Here is a 21,772-nt window from a genome sequence, read left to right on the forward strand (position 1 = left end):
CTCTGTCCTGGCCCACTAAACTAAAGAAAAAAGCAAAACGAAACAAAACAAATCAACAACAAAACAAACCCACAAATCAAACTGAAAAACTCTCAAGAAAACCCTCAGATGATGAAAGTAGAATAGAAAAGTAATGTTTTAGCCATGGTGCACAACAGGACAGGCAACGATAACAGTACTTTAATCTGTATTGTCTATATAAAACATTTATTTTAAGCTCTATAATGGCATTATAGAAATACATAGAATATTTTATAGAGTGTATTTTAGTGTACTCACTGTGAAAATAACACATTTATTAAGACAGGTATTCTTATGTCCAAACGTTTTAAATATATGCACTTCTTTGCCTTGCAGTAGCATGTTACTTTGAAAAACAAAATATCAATATTTTATTCTTTGCTCCTCACCAGCATCTTCTCATTCAGACTTCCCTGGGTCATCTAGGATGCTCACTGCTGTGAGATATTTTATAAAAACCACGAAAAAGTACTTAGATTTGTGTATTTCCTATATTTGTTTGCATTCATGTCTAGTGCACATAGCTTGCCGTTCAATCCTCCAAGTGCCTTCTTCATAAGTACAGTGACATATAGTGCATTCATCAGTTTTCACCTCCCGGCCTGCTGGAATGACAAGGGTTTCTGCAAAGCAGTTTGGGCCTAAAAAAAAAAACCAAAAAACCAAGTTTATTATGCGATACCCATATCACACTGTAATCCAGCACATATTGGTTTTAGTCTCCAGCACAGAAAACCTAACACCAAGTGAGTAACGCTGGGCACATTAAACAAAGGTGAATATTGCGCATGAGGCAGAAAAGCAGCAAAGAGAGTAAGGATCCTGCCCTTCATTGTGGCTGAATGTTTTCAGTACGGACCACACTGCCTTCCCAGGGGAGGGCGCAATAAACCCCTTCTGCAAAATGTGCAACTGTGACAGAGACCTGGGCGTAAACTGACAACGCAGATAAACACAGATTTAAGCTAGAGAAAAAGCCAGCTATTGATAATCCAACACTGAAACTCTAAGCTACTAGAGAGCTGTTTGTAACTATTATTAGTTTTTCTCCATTAGAAACATTGTATTTTGTGTACTAATCAAAGTATCAGATTAGTTTATTTTTCATTTCATGCAAAACCAGGCCTTTTCCAGTAGAATGGAATAGCTCCAGCCTCTTCCGTATGAAGACACTTTTCATGTATGAAAAGAAATATTCCATCTTAGGTAAGTCAGCAAGGCTACAAACACCCCTTTTCGTAGAACACCCAAATAACTTCATTTCCAAGAACAAGGCAGGAGAACGACCCATCAGCACAATGTTCACAAGACAAATCTGGTTCTTTCAAAAGGTGACATCCTTGCATCTCTTTGCCACAGAAGGTTGTGAGTGATGGATTACCTACAGTTTTGTTAAAAAGTAAGCCTATTTCTGCCTTGAAAACCCACATGCGCTTGCAAAGCGGCACTAAAGCCTGGCCACTCCACAGCACGTTGGTACCACTGTCTACCCCCGTAGGATGTGCAGTAGGGGCCAGATATATCGTATTAATCTGATACAGCTGAAACACTTGAAAGAATATGGGTGTGGAAAATGTTTATCAACTGCCAACCTGTTTGCCACACAAGTAAGTCAGTCACAGATGAGGTTCAGTCTTCCATTGCCAAGGTTCTACTGTAAGACCGAAGGCAAACAGCACAGCTTCTTTTTCTAAGGCAATGTATTTGTGTTTTGTAAGTGCTTCCTCCAAAAAACAAGGGTAGGTGCACACTGCACATTTTAAAGACAAACCAAATAGTTCACGAATCAATTGTAATAGTTTTCTCTCTGGATCAGGTTGCATGTTTGTGTACTGACACAGCAGCCTGAGAATCAGTTGTCAAATTGACAACAACAAAGGCCCTTTCTCAATAAAGATGAAAGAAGAGACCTGCAAGACTTGCAGAAATTTGGTTCACCAAATCATACCCATTAAACCTCTGAATATTTAAGAATATTTTGTTATAGGACTGACTGTTGCTAAAGATCTCTAGCATGTAGCACCTTCCCTAGTTTTGGATGGCCTCAGACTCATCCAAGTCTTTGGATGCAGAATGGATAGTAAAATATAGCATCTCATGTAAAGTTACGTACTTAACTTTACTAACTAACTTAGGTTACTGTGGTACATTTGTGTTCTCACTCTCCTCCATCTGTTCATGCAAAGTACCACTGGGTTGGACAATGCAGGAAGGAGGACTTTGGGGTGCAAGACACTCTTCCTGGGTCCCACCGCACACTGGCAGGTGCCCTAGCTTTCAACTGAGATAAATCAGCGTTATTAACTATGCTGTCCTCAGGGGAACCTGAAAGATTTCACCTCTAATCTATATAATTCTATTTCCGTTAAACACAGTGTTCTTGCACCTGATAATTTTTTCATCCCAAGATAGGTTCACTCACACATTAGGCTAAAGATACATGAGTGTTTTGCAGGCTGACCTGTAACAGACCCAAGATTTACAAAGCTATGTGATATAAAGAGTTAAAATATTAAAAGCAGAATCTACTTTCCTTGAAGAATTTGTACGAAACCTACAAAACCACTTGAAATTTAAAAACTATGTAAAAGGCACAAGAGTGATATCAATCCCCTGTGCAGGATTTATTTCATTCTGGGAAAGTAAATGTTACAGGCTATACTTGGTTATAAAAACCAACTGGGGAATGAAGTAAAAACAGTGTAACACACTTAATACAGTTCACTAGGATTCAGAATGTAAATACCTCCATTCACAATTAGCAGCACCTTAATGCCACGTGTGACGAGTCCTTCTTACATCAAAACTGATTAAATGTAAAGATACAAGTGAGCCCTAAATTGTTAAACTATTTAATATAGGGTAAAGTCATTGCTTTGGCAAATCTACAGAATAACCATCTACTCAAGAAAGGGACCCTACAAAATAAATGACAGCAACAAAGTATGTTATTGAGCAAGCTAGAATGTTTTTTACTATTATGCAACTTTTCTGTAGAAAATTGCTTATTTTCTGGTTCTCCATTTGCACTCATCATTACTGTAACTGCAAATTCTATATTGTAGTTATGCTGCCAATAGTCAACTGGCATTCCTGCTTCATCTTTTTCTTTGCAATATCGTGTGTGCACAATATTGTGGTTAATGTTACAGAAAAGGTCACCAACGAAAAGGCTGAACTGACTATATTACTGCAACACCATGCACATAAATGTCAGTACAATATAGTGTCCAAATACAGGAAAGTAATTCCACAGCTCTCCTTCTATCATTTCTCCAAAGCCTCAGAGTTATTCTAGGAGAAAAAAAAAATGAACTGCGCTCCAAACCTCAATCAATTTTGGAGCTGTTAGGAGCTAGTCCTGGTTTGTGGTGTCCTGTGGCTCTCTTCTCACTAAGCAGGTGATGCTCATCCCTCTCCTTCTCCTCTGAGGAGCAGTTGCAGAAACCAGATACACACCTACATCTCCAGCAGCCCTTGCCCGGCCCCTGCCAGCTGGATGGATGCTGCTGATGAACCAGCTAACAAGTCGATTCTCCATCTGCCTAAAAGGACAGTGGAGAAACTGAGGAATTAAAGACTTTGAGTAGACAATGGGGCAAGGAGGCAGAGGCGGAGCACGAAGCTGGAGTTAGGCTCAAGAGTGACGTTTTCTCACTCTCCCTTAGCAGAGGGAAGCTGAAGCAAGTTGTTTCCTCCACATTCAGAGTGGATCAGCTGCCCTGAAGGCACAGCATTTGCTGAAACTACTGCTTTACTTCACGCTGGGCAGTTGATTTTGCACGATTTGCAAGTTCTCATCACAAAGGGTGAGACATTTTGTGAGTTTTAAAAAAAGTTTGCAAAATTACCTGACCCAGCACATGAAAAGCATCTCCAAGTAAAAAGAGGCTGTTCCAGCTCCAGAGCAGGAGTGGGCTTTATGACCAGGTGTTGCTGTTGCAGGAGCTGTGAATCTCTTCTCTTTGGCCTACAGAGCAGGCTGCCTGCTTTCTGAGCTCCTGCTTGGTAACATTACTACTCTGCCCGACTTCAGCACCCGGTACTCGCTCAGTGCAGCAGTGGCTTGTTTGAACTTGTTTGATTTATAGCATAAACCTCCTGGGCCCCATCCCCAACTGCACACACTTATTTAGCTCTAAGGAAGTCAGCGGTGCCGCACATCTTCACAGTAGATGAAGATCTTGCCATATGACTCTTAAATCTGGCAGAAAATTCAATGTGACATATTGTACCAATTCCAAGCGCAGCTTGAAATCTACCACGACATCATTTGTTTTCCTAAAGTATACCCTGGCACTATCAGACTCCGCTTAAGCCACACCATGCTGGTATCAGCAGAGATTTCTTTCCTAGGGCTAAGGCACAGTTGCTGCCATCTCAGCGATGTCTTGAAGCAGCGAGTTCAGTGCAAATCCTCAGTTCTCACGCTGAGCACCAGATCGGCACGCAGCTCTCGGCTCCCCCGCGTCCAAAACAGTGAATCCTAGCTTCCAAAAGCAACATTTATACAGGGACCTGAGGACCTAAGAAGGCATATTTGGTGGTTAATTCATTGAGAATTTACAACAGGATTCTCACCTCTTAAATGCATAATACTAAAAAAGCTTAAAAATACTATTGGGATAAATGCTGGTTTTGTAATTTTTTCGAAGTCCTTACAGTGATCCTGTGAAAAACTTCCAATGACTTATATTTTATGCTTCAATGTTGACAAATGCAACAATCTAATTAAAATGCAAATTTTGTTATCTCGGAAGAAAACAGCCGATACCAATTATCAGCAGAGAACGCCCAAGCCACTCATCGACAAAAGCAATGGCACCTGAGCCTTGACAACCTCACAAGAGGCTCTCTGAAGCTTCTCCTCTCCTTCCACAAAACCACAGCTGTACTCTACAGAGTGATGCCCGTTCCCTCTGCAGCGTGCCCCTGCTTTTGCCTAGGCACGCGTTCCAATCAGTTCAAAAATACAAGATACAGCAATTTGGTAAATCGTGTTTTAATCAACTGTTTTTATCATGTGTTAAATCAAATTATGAACGAAGGAACCTGTTCAAGTGCAAATTCATGTGTTTGCCTGGAGAATAAGTCACGGCATATTTTTGCCAATTAGAACTACAGTGGCAAGCTCCGGTACATAACACTTTGATGTAAGACTGCTTTAGGCTCTGGTTTATACTGAACTCCCTAATAGCTGCCCTTTTAATAGCTCCTTGCAGCAGTCAAACAGGTCACCCACAACATACCTCACAGCAGACCTATCTACTCTGACAGCTACATGGCATTCATCACTGTGATATTAGAGCACTTTGTAAATGACATAACCTCAACATTTGGCTTAGTCCCTATTTTTTTTCTTTCAAATGTCATGGACTTCCAACTGTTACGACATGAAAAGACAGGTCCTATACTTCATCCTGGAAGTCTAGAGAACCATGACATTATACAAGAAACAGCGGTGCTGGGTGAGATCAGAGGTTCACTCACAGCAGCAGCCAAAAGGAGGTGCACGGGGAATGTATGGGAACAGAGCAAGCATGGTTCTTAAAACGTACACCCAGCTTCCAGCACTGTCTGAACGAAAGAATTCATGAATGGCTACTGTGTGCTGAGTAAACAAAGCTAATGGATGGAGTTAATAGATTCCTTTATGATTAATCTCTCCAAGATCCTGCTGAACTCTCAAACAAGACTAGGTGGCAAGAAGGTCCTCAGCTCTTGCACAGGGGCTAGAACAGTTTTATGTTGTTGCCTGACACTTCCCACCTGCTACCTAAGCTTGGTACCCCCAAATCCTGAGACTGGAAGAGGCAATAACAACCACCCCACTTTTGCCATGCCATTCATGAGCTTATAGACCTATATCATGCTTCCCATCCCTCCCAACACCTCACCTGCAGCCTGAGGAGGCCGGTTCTGCACCCCCACCAACCCCGCTGACCTCCCCAGACCTCTCCAAGTTCTTCTGCCTCTTTTTTAGGGCTGTGAGGACCAGACGTGTGCACCACACTCAAGTTGTAGAAACACCATGGGCTCGTACAGTAGCACAGTCATCTTCCCTGTTTTGTTTCCCATTTGCTTCTTTCTTCCTGACATTTATCTTTTTGTTGTGACCACTGATGAAAAAGTTGAGCTGACATTTTCATGACACTGTGAATTTTAGACCACATAGAAAACTTACAGAAACAAATGTATCATTACACTCAAGTCAAATTCTGCTGCAGTGTTTCTGCATTACAGAAAAGTTCCACTTTTCAGCAATGCTACTTGACAGTCTTCCATGTACAGCAAGAGTGTTCCTGTTGTTCAGTAATTTCGGGAACATGCCATGGAAAGCGAAGCCTTCCCTCCCATCTTTCAGATCTTTCTTCCTTCTGACATTTCATGACTTCCTCCAGGATCTATTGCGGATGCCAGAGAGACTAATGAAACACTGAGTTGAAAGAAGAGATAGAGACAAACTCCCTGCCTGCATCTCAAGCAGTCTGCTGCTGCTGCTGACCTGGGATGCCACAGCACAAACCCAAGGACTCTTCCCCACCTCAGCTGGAAGTTACACCTGACAACTAGGGCAACCAAACCACGGGTAAAGGGTCCTGGAACAAAGTCCCTGACACACCTGCTGAGATATTTGAGATGCGTTTCAAAACATGCCAGCACCGTACAGAGAGACAAAATAAGGCTGCTCTGCCACGTAGCACCGCAGCAGCAAGATATCGAGATGCAGGCATTACCATCCTCATCCCTCTCAAATCTAACCACTTCCTCCAGAGATGGTATCGGTACCTACTCTGTGCCCTTCCAATCTCTAATCTCTCCTAAAGGGTCTGTATCTACCCATCTTGATTTTGTTTCCCTCTCACGCAGATATATATGTAATACACCTATCTCCTGCGAAACGTCAGCTCGGAACATAAAGCAGAAAAAGCAGCTGGCAAAAGCAGTCTGTGACTGGGAGTACAGCAGACTCTCATTCTGTCACAAAAATAAGTTCATCACCCTGGCTGCTGTCACTGTGCCTCCCGCTCCCAATGCAGTGCAACCTTTTACTCGCCTCAGTACCTTTGGACGCTACTGAACCAAGTCCAAAAGAGAGTTTTCAGTCACAGAAGAAGGATTCAGGTAGGCCTGATTTTAAGAGCAATTTGTGACCCTGAAGAACCATGTACTATTTCTGTGGTTTATCACTGCCTTAAGATATGGCAGCCAGAGAACCATGGCAAACATCCTAACAGACTTCCAGTAAATGTGCATATATATGACAGGGAGGAGAAAAAAAAAAGGCTTCCATCCATTTTGCAATTTTACCTCACTGCTGTGGGAAGTAACAAAAGGCAGTGTGTGCAATGGCCTATGTTTATTGAAAGCTGCATTTTGTTCATGTTAGATAGAGTTAAGTATAATAAAACCCCTCCCTCTGTTAAAGTCATGTTTTGTTAGATGCTCAGGGAACTGGCAGATTGAAAGAAAATCTGCCAAGGGCAAAATAATTGAAAACAACATTTTGCCACCTGATTTAGAAGGACAGGTATAGCAGCATCTGCTGTGAGTGGAGAGATAGAAGAAAGCGCAATGAAGTTATCCTGTAACTAAAAGGGGTGACCATGTCTTCAGTGGCATTACTGTGACAAAGCAGGTATCAAAGTTCCAGCACTTGCTGTAGTCTAAGCATGCCTGTGTGTGTGCACATTTTAATCCAGAAGATAAAACAAACTACAATCTTACTTAGAGCTGGGTTTTAATATTCCTTTTATGAGACTCACAAGCCCCGTTTATGATTAAGTTCTGTTGCTTTACTTTTTCATTTATCAGTGTGACAGCACTATTGATTCATGCATCATTGCAGTCCCAGTCCTAGAAATCGGAGGAGTGTCTAAAAATCCCACAGCACACCAAACAAAGCCACTGTGGCCACTGGACTGATCCTTTCCACCACTGCTTCTTCCCAAGTCCGACTGTCCATTGCCTTGCACTTTCTGGTGGCATTAACATCCCTGGAATGATAATGCCAATGCTACCAAATCAATGCTCCCAAAACCAGAGCTGCAGAGTTACTTTTGTACAGATAGAAATTGCCTGCAGGAAGGAAACAGTCCGTAATCCTGATGCCACTGCTGTCCTTTTGGACTTTCATATGTGTTTAGAGAAGCAGAATTTCAGATATCTGCTTTTTGTGTACCGAACAAAAGGAAGCAAAGGAACATTGAACACTATACAATCCAATACTGCATCAGCCGAACAGAAAGCCTTGGAGCATAAAAGGGCCCAATTAAATAGGAGGCTCAAGTGCCATAAAAATAAACTACATCAAATAACTTCCTTTATCAGAGAAAATATAGAAAGACTTCAATACACTACTTAAAATGATTTTCAAAAGTCCTACGACTTGTAAAGGGATATTGTGTTCCACCCAGAAACGGCACCAATTAGACATGAGCTGAACACTGTGTGTATCTTACAAAAAATTACATAAACACTTAGAATCCAGCAAGCCTGTGTCAATTTTGTGCTCAGCTTTCTTGTAGCTCAGTCACCACCCAGACGATTAGGAAATTAGAGACAGCGGGCTTGAATGCATCGGGAAAACTCACCTCAGATGCCTCAGACAACAGAAACGCGCAGGGGCTGGTGCTGCTCCCCTGCAGCCCAACTTACTGCCAGCCTGCCTGTGGAACCTGGTTTTCACCCGTGTTACACACACAGAAAGCTGCCTGCTTGTGTCCCCCCACATTCCCCCCGAGTTCTCTGCTCCCCCCTGCACTAACCAGACCAGACGGTGACCCAGCTTGGGCTAAAGCTGGCCTGGAAGAGAGGAGAGAGTGGTTTTGGTCTTAAATGTGACCCACAGGGCAGCATCTTGCAGAGATGCTCTTGGTGGGGCAGCACCAGCAGCTGTGTGGGATTGGGGTTACACAGCAAAAGCATCGGCTAGTCGCTTGGAAGCTATTTCTGAAGCCCAGAGAGGGCGGTGATGTCTAAGAAAACACAAAAACTGCAGAAGCATTGCCAGGCACTGTGGGGGCAGATGGACTGACAATGGTGGTGGGACATTGTGTGGGCTGCAGCGGGGTGAGCCGCTGCCTGCCCCAGAGCGCATAGCGTGGGGGCTTAAAAGCTCTGCTGCTGAGCTGATCGGGGCTAATCCTTCCTTTCTTAAGCTGTTTATTCATCCCAGTGACCCTGCCCGGCTCAGCGGGGTTACTGGGGACCTCGTGACAGACCTGCTCAGTGCTAAGTCACCTTCTTTGCACTGAGAAGCATCAGCTTACTCTTCAGACTAAGCAAGCCATGTGAAATGCCTTTGTGGAAAGATCTTCAACAAGTTACGCTAAAAACTATTATGCAAATTTAAATAGACTCCGTACTTCCAAAAGCATGTGCTACAGGCCAGTAATTTAACGCATCAGAGACCTGCTGCAAACACTGGAACTAAAAGTACATTTTAATTAGCAGTGCTGGTGGGCTGTAGTGTCTATCAGGCAGGTTAGTTAGGTCGCTGAGAAGTGTACAGCAACCCAGGTAGTAAGGCACAGGATAGTACACGTACTGAAAGACATCCCAAATGCAAGATGCTAATGAAGGAAAGATTTCAAGAATTTTTATGGAAAAAATCCCTGAAGACTTCAACTAAATTGAAAGCTAAAGCGGTACCAAAGTACAGTATAGTGCTGCTTTGGCAATGAAGTGGAATCTAAATCAGTGTAATTTTCCAGTCACTATAAAACACTGAGTAGCAAGAATATGGTATGCATAATTCCTACAAGGAATTATTCAGTCAAACCAACAAATAATTATCAGTCAAACATCAGCCATTTTTTCACCTCTTTTTAGGATAAATACACTGAATATCATTAAATTAGGGGTTATCTTTCTTACTGAGAATGACTTATATCAAAATACTGAAAGTAGTGTCACTCAATTCCAGAAAGCCTGCCACAGCAGACAGTGACAACTCTCCCAATTAAACAGTCCACTTGCAAAATCAGGTGCGTTATAAGGGCTTGGTTTGGCTTTTTTGTTGTTACTTTGGGTTTTGCCATCATAAGCGATGCTTTGGGTATTTTGCTTTAGTTGGGGGCTTGGCTGCACAGACAAATTTCTAGGCCCTCATCCAAATTCCCTAGAGCTGGCTTGCTCTGGGTGCAGCTGTACAGAACCTGAGGGTTCTCTCCAGGTAACCTGCTGCTGGAGTGATACTTACTAACCGAGAAGGCGGCATCTCCATCAGAGGAGCAGCAGTTTGGGGTCTCAGACAGTCGTGTAACCCTCTCATACAGACACGCTGTGAGCAGCATTGCCAGCTGCAGGAAAAGGGAGCAGAAGTTGAGATTCTTAGAGGGAATAAAGCCTATGCAATAATAGAAATAAGTGGAGGATCAGTGCATCAGAACTGATCAGCTCTGTAGGCGGAGATGTATCCTGTGGTCCTGTGGCATTTTTTGGACTGTATCTGTGATATTATGCTCCTTTTATCGATTTCCTTTGAGTTACATGACAAAAGGTGAGAACCCAGCTGAGACCAATCCTAGCAAAACCGTTATTTGAAACATAACAAAACAGTTTCACAAAGGACTGACCCCCTTCTCTTCCTCCTTCTACCTTTTTTTATTCAGAATGTTTCCAAAAATCTGCCTCTTAAAACCAGATAAATAGTACCCTTTATTACAAGGATAGAAGTGACAGGGATCTATGCAAAAAAAATAATTATAATTGTCAGCACATCATACATCACTTTAAAATATAATTAATTCGAACAACAATCTTTGCCATGGGTTGTTAGTTTCATTTACTGAAATAAAAAGCTGTTTTTCTAAAATACCGGTGTAGTGCATGGGAATCGGAATGGACACTGAAAAACCTGTTTACTCACCAGTCCTAATGAATTTCTACTATTTTTAGGTATGAAAATTTACAAAATATACAGCTGTAATTGCTGGTTGTTTTAACATTATATTAACATTATGTGAATATACCCGTAAAGAACAGAGATGTTAAGTTTTCCTAAGAAAAAAATCTCTGCCAACTTTAAGATGTGCGCAAGTTACTCTGCAATTGAGAAAAATCACAGTACTTTTATGAGCAAAAGCGAAGTTATGCTTTGCTCTCCATGCTGCTGAATCAATAATTCTACCTTTTCTTCCCCTTTAATGATTTTCCCCTGGTGGTTATGAAGCACAGCACTGAGACAGCTTGTTTTGGAAAGACTCTGTTTTGCATCCGCTCAGGAAGCTGGAGAGAAAATACCAGAAAAATGTTGCTGCAAGAGCTCACAGAATCACTGAATATTAGGGACTGGAAGGGACCTCAAAAGATCATCTAGTCCAATCCCCCTGCCAGAGCAGGAACACCTAGATGAGGTTACACAGGTATGTGTCCAGGCGGTTTTTGAATGTCTCCAGAGAAGGAGACTCCGCAACCGCCCTGGGCAGCCTGTTCCAGTGCTCTGTCACCCTCACCATGAAGAAGTTTCTTCTTAAATTTAAGTGGAACCTCTTGTGTTCCAGTTTGAACCCATTCCCCCTTGTCCTACCATTGGTTGCCACTGAGAAGAGCCTGGCTCCATCCTTGTGACACTCACCCTTTATATATTTATAAACATTGATGAGCTCAGCTCTCCTGCCCCTGGTTCCCTGTGCAGCCCTGCTCCCACAGCCTGCCGGGATGCCACCAGGGTAAGGTCTGGCATCGGTCCCTGCTCCAGCGCTCTCCACCTGGGCAGCTGCAGACCTGGGGATGAGCCACTCAGCACCCAACTTAGTCACCTAAAACCATGGGATCTGCTCCAAGGCAGCCGTCTGTAGCCCCCTGAAGGAAGGGAAGAGACACCTCCTCAGAGAGCTGCTGCCAGAACTGCTCACAAGCCCTCAGCGGGTTGTCCCCTTCACCAGCGCACAGGTGCCCTCCTGGTGTTTCAGCCCAATTTCTGATGTGTGCTCGTGCTGCCCTCTTACCTTATCGAGGGCTTGCACAGAATAAAGACCAAGATGCTAAAATAGCAGAGGAAGGAGTGCACCAAAAAATAGTTATTATTCTGTCGATCACAAACTGTCAACAAGTCAGAGCTATAAATTTAAGACGCCATTCCTGAGGAGACCTCACATACTCAACTTAGGACCATGTCTAAAGACAGCTGTTTATAATGCAGCCAGGGAATAAGCAAATCTAAATATATTAAGCTGGAACATGGAAGTCCATCCCTATCAGAAGTTAATTCCCTTTCATTTCCATTTGCATCACCCTTAGACAACTCATGAATCAACAACTGGCTAACAGAGATGCTTTGGGGTAGAAAGAGTGGAAAACCTAACAGCAGAAGGAAGGCTGATTCATAGCAAAGGGAAGATAGTAGGAAGACTCTGATGTTGGAAGAAACCAAATTAGTGGGATTGCAAGCAGGAAGGAAAAAGGCAGGAAAGCAGGCAGCTTGACTGCCAAAACGATTTTAAGGGATCATCTTTTTGTGGAGATGGAAAGACAGGTGATTTGAAGTGAGAGACATGAATCACAAAAGATACCGGAACTGGTTTTGTTAAATGCAAAGATTGTGTCTGTGAGTTATACAAATCCTTTCATCTCAGAGAAGTGTGGCAGCACAGAAATTGCATATCACTCACAAGGGCAGACATAAAAGGATATACACTACCCAAAAGGAATCTTCCACATAATATTGCTCAACTTTTTCATTTCTGGTATCTGAATTCAGCACTTATTTTCCCATGTACTGCAAAGTCAAGACCATCATCTCATATCGCGGTGCTCTTCTCCTGTGACGTTATGAGTGCACTCTCTTCCTTTCCATTACACAGGCATGTGAAACTCGAAAGAGCACAACAAAGGAGTCAGTCCACTTAGAGCAGTCAGATTGGTGTGTACATTAATGTATTTCAGCTGTGTCAGGGTCTAGTGAAGGAAATGTAAGGTGATGATGATAAGCTGAATGTTTCCTTCAACATTACTACTCTAGCTTTCTAAGAGATAACAAGGGATCTGGTTTGCATATTTATCCATAAACTATAATATCAGAGGGCAGGCTGTTCTGGCCAGGACGACGCAACAGTTTGTCCCAGTTAGACAGCAGGGTACAGACACACCTCAAAAGAAACAGGGGCTCTTTTAGAGCCCACAGTCTTCAGTCAGCACAAGGTCACAATCTCAGCACCTGAAATTCCTGTAATGGAGCTTGCAATGATGTCTGCTCCTCTAAGAAGGGACAAGATATTCCCAGTCAGTGGCCGAACTATTTAAATGTCCCATCCCTAAGCCAAAAGCACGTGAGGATGCAGGCACCGCCAACATCACTGAAGCTACTACGCAGAGAAGTAGCCATCAAGTTCCAGCAATGATGCTCTGGGATAAGTAAAAAATCAGATCACACCTTTTACTAGAGTAGGAGATCAGAAAACTCTGTCGTGGCAAAAACCAAATTGGGTTCTAGGCACTGGCCCCCAAGATGGCCAAGCTGGCGTTGGGAGGCTGGGCTGCTTCCTAGACCTCTCTTTTCTAACACATCAGACCTCTGGAGCATTTACTGAGGCATGAAGTCTGGTCTTTGTATTTACAGTAATAGAATTATTGTAAACCTATTTTTAAGTATTGCCACATATTATTCATTTCTTCTTGTAAAATTATCTCCAAAGGCAAGTGTTATGTAACTAAAAATTCCGGGGGAAAAACAGCTGGTGCTTTTATGTTTATCTGAAAGCTATGTTTGTTTTCTCTGAGGCAAAACCAGAGCCTTAGGAAATGGTAAATGATTCCCAAGACACTTTGAACTGATTTTCGTAAAACTCGGATTAGTGCACTAGAAAAAGAGGAGTAAATAAAATGAAAGCAGCAAAACTAAAAATTACATTTTACTTTTCTAATGAAGTTATTACTCCAAAATATCCTACAAATAACAATTAAGCACTTGATTTATGATCAGAATGTTAGCTACTCCATTCGTCTTTGGAGTATTCTTCTACTCTGCGGTAATAAAAGTGATCCCTGCTCACCTGCTGCATACACAGCATAAGCATAAAGAAGACCTGGGAAGCTGGTGTGGAGACAAAACTAAATTAAATGAAGAAGCTGTTAATTAGAGAGCAGATCAAAGTGTTGTGAAACATGTGGGATTCAGAGATCTGGAAAGGGAATATTTCTTGGAAAAGAACCAATGTCCTAGCAAAGGGGGAATATCAGACCTAGAGGGAGAAACCACCGGCTCTTCTGTCTTGTTCTCTTTTGCAAGGTGCGACCTATTCCTGTCTTGCTCAGGGGCTTAACTTGCAAATACACCAGGGGTGTCCAACTCATTTTCACCGGGGGCCACATCAGCCTCGTGGCTGCCTTCAAAGGGCCGAATGTAATTTTAGGACTGTATAAATGTAGTAGTTACATGCAGCCCCCGGTGAAAACAAGTTTGACACCCCTGAAATACCTTGCGCTTTGCACTTGATTTCAGAAGCTTTAGTAGCACAATATGTACTTGTTAAGTCTACATTAGCAGATTTAATAATTTTTTTTATCGTTCCTTATTCCAAGTATGTGTCTAATTTATGCATGTGTCATTGAAATCAGTGTATTAATGTGCATAAACAATGAGTTCTGTAAAGAATCTCTATGGAACAAAAGCTTTGGATGGGTTTTCAGGAGAGAATGGAGAAATAGTCAAGAAAGGAGTTTTAAGGGGTCTTATTTCCACTAGAGAATGCAAGAAGACCGGAGGACAGAAGATTCAGTCCACAAACACAGAACAGTTTGAGTCATATTATACCTAAACTGATTTCCTTCCATTTTATTTGTACCTTTTCTTGCTTGTTGCACTGTAAACTCTTCAGGGCTGAGGTTGTTTCCTGCTTTTTTTTTTTTTTCATAAGACATTGCAAGCCCCCGTCCTAACTTGGAAATTAATTACAATAATTGTGACAAACACTTTTCTTTATATAGGACTATTTAAGACTTTGCCTGACAGTCCAAATATTAAGTGTTAGTTTTTTGACATAGCTACTAAATTATGAAGTGAGAAATCTCACTGATCATTGAGAAAAATTAAAGTATAAATGCATTCTCTCACAGATGTGTTAGAGGAAACAAGGAATGACCACACCCAGAAGAGCTTTCAGGGCACTGACACTAAAAACAAACACACCCACACAAGCTAACACTCAAAAATTAACAGCGTGGTTCTGCAATGGTTGCATTGCATATATATCTCCATCCACCAAACACTAAAAAGCCACTTGTAGTGCTGTGGGAGCTAGCAAATATTTCAGTTTCTCCACAGACTCTGTAAACCTTCCTTGCATGTCCTTTCCTCCTTCTTTCCAAAAGAAAGAGCGGCAGCCTTTTCAGTCTCTTCTTGCCAGCCAGCCCCATCCCCTCCAGCGTGCAGCTGTGCCTCTCTGCACTTCTCTGTATCTGCTACAAGTGGGGAAAAAGGGCACCCGCTACTTAGTGCTCATTATCTTTCTTGATTATGCCCAGTATATGGCTGAGCAGAGACCTTCTTGCTCTCTACAACTACCTGAAAGGAGGTTGTAGCATGGAGGGTGTTGGTCTCTTCTCCCAAGTAGGAAGTGATGGGAGGAGAGGAAATGGCCTCAAGTTGCACCAGGGATGGTTTAGATTGTATATTAGGAAAAATTTCTTTACGGAAAGGGTTGTGAAGCATTGGAACAGACTGCCTGGGATGGCTGAGTCACCACCCCTGGAGGTGTTTAAAAGACGTGCAGATGAGTTTCTCAGGGACATGGTTTAGAGGTGGACTTGGCAGTGCTAGGTTAAGAGTTGGACTCGATGATCTTAAAGGTCTTTTCCCACATAAACAATTCTACAATTCTATTTCTGATTATGGACAATACCTTGTTGGCTCTGCCGCCTGCCACCGCACATCAAGCTGGTGCTTTCAGAGATCTCTCAGTGACCACTTCTGAGCTGCAACCACCGCTTCGCAGCCTAGCACAGGGGCACTCACTAGGTTATTCACCCTATGGGCATCGCTGTACACTGAACATTGTCTGTCACCCTTTTGCGCACTCCCCTGGTACTTCTGGAGATCTTTGCCACTGGCACAGCATCCGACTATCCAAAAGAGCTTCATACCATCCAGAATCATGGAAATCAGTGGTTGCCGGTTCACTGATGAAGATGTCGACCCTCCCAGGAATCAACATAACACTATGTTGGCCACCATGCACCTTGCATTTTGTTTTATTCAACTTTCTTTCCATGAATGTATCTACCCAGTTATCAAATCCATGCAAACTCCTGACAGCCAGGGGAAACCATGGCAATAACTTCCAGAGTTGCCCTCTGCCATGTACAAAAAATCACCTACATCTCTTTGCTTGCATTGAACTTTCACCTAATAAGTTCACTGAGCTAGACTAGTTCTTTTAATGTGAGAGACAGCAGAGGATGAATAGCTGAAGTTCTCAATAATAAGGATTTTCTCCTCTACGATGCCTTCCAGCTAAGGATTTCAAACCATATCTTGGGACTTACATACTGTCAGATTAGCCAGAGGTCTATGAATTTATATTTTGAGGATCTGTTCACTTTCTTAAGCACAAGAATAGGAATGGTTTTTAATACCTTTTTCCCTTACATTTTGAAAAAGGGAAAATCACCTAAATCCTTTAGAAGAAAGTGACAGTTATTCTTAAAATTGCAGTACAGAGACACTAAGCAATTTCTAACAACCATATATTCTTGCTATCTAAAGTGCATAAGGAAATAATGTTTCCAGGATTATTTTACACGCTAACAAGGGATCATTTTATTTCTAAACTGTAATCACACACACACAAAAAATACAGAATAATTTTTGATGGAAGTCTTGACCATAATACTGTGAATAAAACCACTTAAATGCTTTAAATAGACCAAAGCACTTTGGAATTTAAACTTTTATATAGAATTTGTATCATTCAGAGCAAATTACATCAAGGTAGAAAATACCTTGAGGAGTCCCTTCTCTCAAGCATGACTGTCAGTTCTTTTCTACTGTATAAGGAACACTGCTCCAGGTAAAAACATACCGGCAGCAGAGCAAAATAATCCAGTTGCAAGGATAAGATTCTCTCAAGAAATCACATGCAAACTGAAGCAACAGCTCTTCGAAATGCCTTCAATATAGAAAATACAGTTAAATGCATCTTTGGCTAGTACTGCAAACATCAGAACTGTCACAGGGTACTGGGACTAAGTCAAAATACCCTCATCATGGCTAAATAACCAGATTGGCAAACTTAGATTTCAGATTTTAAGCCTTCTTGGCAAACTGTCATCTTCCCTGGGCACAAAGTTTAGCAAATAAAAAACCCCTACACCTGTAATTAGAAGACTCATATTTTAGCTAATTATGGTGTATATACTCATATTGAATAAAACTGTTGACAAGTAATGATTGAACATGTATACTGACAAGTCAGAAAGGGGCAAACTCTTAAAATAGGACAAAATGTCAGATATAACGGAATGTGGCAAGAAAAACAAAACTTTGCTTTTTATCCCTTTGGCACTTCCTCTCTTTTGCTTTCACCTCCTTTCAAACTGGAGCTTTTAAAAGCTGCACTCAGTCACTTATTTTTCCTAAAAATGAATCCACAGCAAGTTCTTCCCGCACATGACATTGCTTTTAAAAAATATCTCTAACACAGGTTTCTGGTTAAAAGCCAGATTCCACTTCCAGGCTCTTAAAAATGAGAGGAAAAACAAAACAAAATAACAAAAAACCACACCAAAACAAAAACCAACCAACTAACCAAACGAAAACCCCACAACAAACAAACATACAAAAGAAAGGGCTAGCCTGCCCAGCCATATTGGACCACATTCGGCCCCCATTATGGACAGGCTTCTTAAGGCTTGGTTTCTTATTTGTTTGCTTTCTATTAAAAGAAAGACTTTAAGAAAAGCTTCCACCCCTGCCAAATTTATTTTTTCCCCTTAAGATGCTCCTCTGCCCTGTGTTCAGTCTTCAAATGGGAGCTCCATGAAAAGACTGCAGGAAGATTGTGCAGGGCATTCAGCCATAGAGACTTAAGAGAATAGAGCATCTTGGCTACAAGGCAACAGAGGAGGAATGGGGATGGTAAAGAAATTGTGGAAAAATTAGAGAGTGAGGAAATTAAACAAACAAACAAGAAAGGTCTCCACACAGAAATGTGCATGTCTGCATGTTCAGGAAACCAGGCCCAAGGTATTAGAAAGATTTCAAAAGAGCTCATGTAATATACATCACACTTAAGAGCACCCTTTCTCCCTCCAACTATAGGAGCATGAGCACCTCACATCTGTATAAGCTTACTCAAGTCTACCTCATTGCCAAGTCTCTGCGTTGTGGTCCCCAGCAGTGCCCTGGGCACATTATTTTTCTGACTACCAAAGTCCCCCACCTTCCACATACACAGAAGAAGTAACATCTTGTGTGCAATTTTCCTACCTGTGTTTTGTAAAATAAAATTAGTGTAAATACAGAGCTCAAAGTTCTTGCTCCGTTTACCTTCTGGTCTTCACCTCTAGTCTTTTTGTCTCTTCCTATTCCAGTCAGATTTACCTTAATTACTTTCTTGCAGCTGCAGGACCCCATCTGTTGTGTCATAACACAACTTCACGCTGCCTGTCCAAGTACAGCCAGCAGACCTGACCAGAAAGGTGGACCACAGCATGTCCCAGCAGACAGGCAACGCCAGCATACCGAGCTGCACATTCGCTATGACAAGGTTAATCTTTCATTTGCAAGAAAACATTTTCATTGTCAGAATAATATTTCCATTTTCTTCTTGTCAAAAACATGCAAAAAGAATTAATAAAGTAACAAGTTATCCCGTATTTCAAATCACCAGAGGCCGATGTGAGCACAAAATGGGGTTGGTTATGCATGCAAAACCATGGACCATCCTAACCTCTACAAGCAGATATTTGACATAAGGAAGCCAAGGGCTGCTATGAAAACACAACTTTCTAAACCTGTAACACATTTAAGAGCACAAACCATGATAACGCTGTTATCATGTGTCAGCCTGTATACAATATTGTTGTTGCAATGTCACTAGTCGGATTTTGTAACATTTAAAGAAGTTCAGACTATAATTGTGAGTACAAGATCAGAAATGGTATTTTAAAACACCAACGTCAGACATGATCTGATATGTTGAAATTTTTTTCTATTAGAGATGATTAAAATTAAGTTGAAAATATAGTAGAAAATTATTATGTTTCTACATGGAAAATGAGAGAAAAAATACTTGATGTTTCCTTCTCAGCAGCCCTTCTTTCAAAAATATTTTTGAAAAACTTAAAGAGAATTTAAGCTTTTTGGGGTTTGAAAATTAAGGTCTTTCTGCCTCCCCATACCTCTTTTTAGTTTCTTCCTCTTTGCTTTTATTGATGAAGGGACTTTAACTGTGAAAAGGAGAAAAAGGAAGTAGGAAGTAGTTTCAGTAGCAAAACTTCAAAATCTCAAAAAATAACCCCTTCCACACATTCGCAACAACACGGGTATTATATCAGAAAGATTTGTAAAACAAACAAACAAACAAAAAACAACGTGAACATATGCTTCTTTCCTACTTATAAACCTGATAAATTTAAAAAGCATCTTTCATGGACCTAACAGTCAGTTACTTATATATCAGCCTGTAAGTACAAGCCTATGAACACTATTTCAGCTGATACTGAAAGAGAGGTGCCTCTAGGGTAGAGCAAAGCAGATACACCGACATTAGCAAAACTATAGCAATACTTTACAGAATTTGGCCAACAAAGGGGGACAAACACACCAGGTGTGACCATGCATGCACACCTTCCCAAAGAAAGGGTCCAGGGCCATCCAAATGCTTTCTAAATCCCCCTCTAGTGAGCATGTTCCATAAGAGTGATCCCGCTGCAGAACCAGAACCTCTCTGCTTCCCACACACCTCTCAGGTAAGTCAGCTCTGCAACTTTTGCTGCCACGCAAGACCTTCTGAAGTTCCTACATGGAATGGCTTTATCCTGTAAAATGGCAAAGAGCCATGAAAAAGGTTGCTTTGACAGGAGTTACAGTGGCCTAACGTATGTTTAGCCACGAGGGGCTGACAGGTTGGAAAACCATCATGTCACATCAAGTATAGAATTCCCTGGTGCTGTAAACCTCCAGAGATCTCTCAAAGGGCATGGTATTTTCTGTGTAGGGTTTTACTTACCTGCTTTAACCACGTGAAAGATGAAACCTTTTGCTCTGGGTTGCCATTCTGGGTAGCTGCAGCTTACTGCCCTGCTATGTAGCATGCTGTGTCCCAACGACCTCGTTCCCAAATGATCCAGAACAGCCTTACACCAGGGGTGTACCATGGACCCCACCACCATGCACAGTGGCATCTCTCCCAGCCCATGAACCCCAGACACTGGGTGGCTCCTGAGACCACATGGCACAGGCAGCCTGTCCTCCTGCTGCCCATGGCACAATATGGGCAGTGCTGATGATTCAGAAGACCAAACGAGATGCCAGACTTAGGGTGCATCTACACATTCAGTCAAATAGGGCACAAGACAGACGGAAGAAAGGTTTTTTTTTTACAGAGGGTAGAAAGAAGGGCAGAACAGGGTATTCTGAATAACCTGTCTTCCCATACTTGCACCATCAAAGCGTCTACACTTAACTAATATGTTATATATGGCTATGATAATTCAAAAACTGATCAACTGCAAATTAGGAACATATACTGATATAATAATTTCTATGTGTATTTCAAACTTGCATTTGCAATGAACATATGAAGTCAATAAAATCCTACCTGTGCTTTGCATTGGTGAGAATATACTGGAGTCACATTCAAATGTGACAGTCTGTTCAATAAACAGATAAGTCTTAGACTACACATGTAACTTAAATCATTGTTTCTCTGTTAAGGTGGCATGCACACAGACACAAATTATTAGGAAATTAAAAATTACCTATCTGTGCAATGTGAAATGAAGCACTTACACACACTATTTACAGACGACCAGCATGGAAAGCAACCGAAAAGCAAGAATGGTTGCTTAACTGGAAGTTATATAGAATAGCAACATTTAATGCTCTGTCAGAGACCCTAATAATGATACAATGCACCACTGTATAATAAAGCTTGTTCTGCCATAATTCACAGTCAAGCAAGAAAGAACAGATGAGAGAAGAGAAAGATATTTCCATTCCAATCAATTTAAACATAAGGAACTCTAAAATCTCTTTTTTTTCAAGGTCACAAGGAAACTCTGTGGCAAGACAGAGGTCTGGATGAACATCTTTAGTAATGTTCATAGCATGTGAAAAACAAGCCAGCTCCATGGCTGTTACACACCAGAGTATCTCCATTGACTTACAAGTATGAACTTGAGTAACTTGCACTAATAGAGCCCTCCTGAGAATGCAAACCAATGCTATTTTGCTGCATAGTCGTTAACTATACGATTATGAATGAGGTCAAGAATTTAAGTATTAATATTTTATTTTTGAAGGCAAGCTTAAACTTTCAGCATATAAGCAGCACCTTTGCAAACAGAAAAGAAGTAAAGCTGTGGCCAGCCTGAGGGAGATAAACCTGCTCAGTGCAATGATGCCTGACCGGTACAGGGGGTACGCAGCTCTGAACAGTCACAGACATGCAGCCTGGCACAGTGGGTAATGTCTAATGCAGGCACTTGTTCTGTGTTGTGATAATTTGGGGAGAACAATTGGATCAGGCTTTGAAATGGATCAGTGTGATCTAACACAGTGGCCACGTTTGTAGTTAAAAAAATA

The 21,772-nt window shown here is 41.7% G+C and overlaps 1 protein-coding gene across 1 annotated transcript in view; it reads right to left on the minus strand.

The window, feature by feature from the left end:
* Window positions 1-225: 225 nt before the first annotated feature.
* VWC2 (von Willebrand factor C domain containing 2) overlaps window positions 226-21,772 on the minus strand; it is a gene marked incomplete at its 5' end in the record, with an annotated part of 57,261 nt that continues 35,714 nt past the window's right edge. The window contains one exon of the mRNA XM_082044861.1: window positions 226-662. Coding sequence (XP_081900987.1) covers window positions 511-662 — 152 coding nt within the window. The 3' untranslated portion in view covers window positions 226-510. The remainder of the gene's footprint in view (window positions 663-21,772) is intronic.

The sequence above is a fragment of the Streptopelia decaocto genome (assembly GCF_964273445.1).
Source record: "Streptopelia decaocto genome assembly, chromosome: 2".
NCBI classification, from domain to species: Eukaryota; Metazoa; Chordata; class Aves; order Columbiformes; family Columbidae; genus Streptopelia; species Streptopelia decaocto.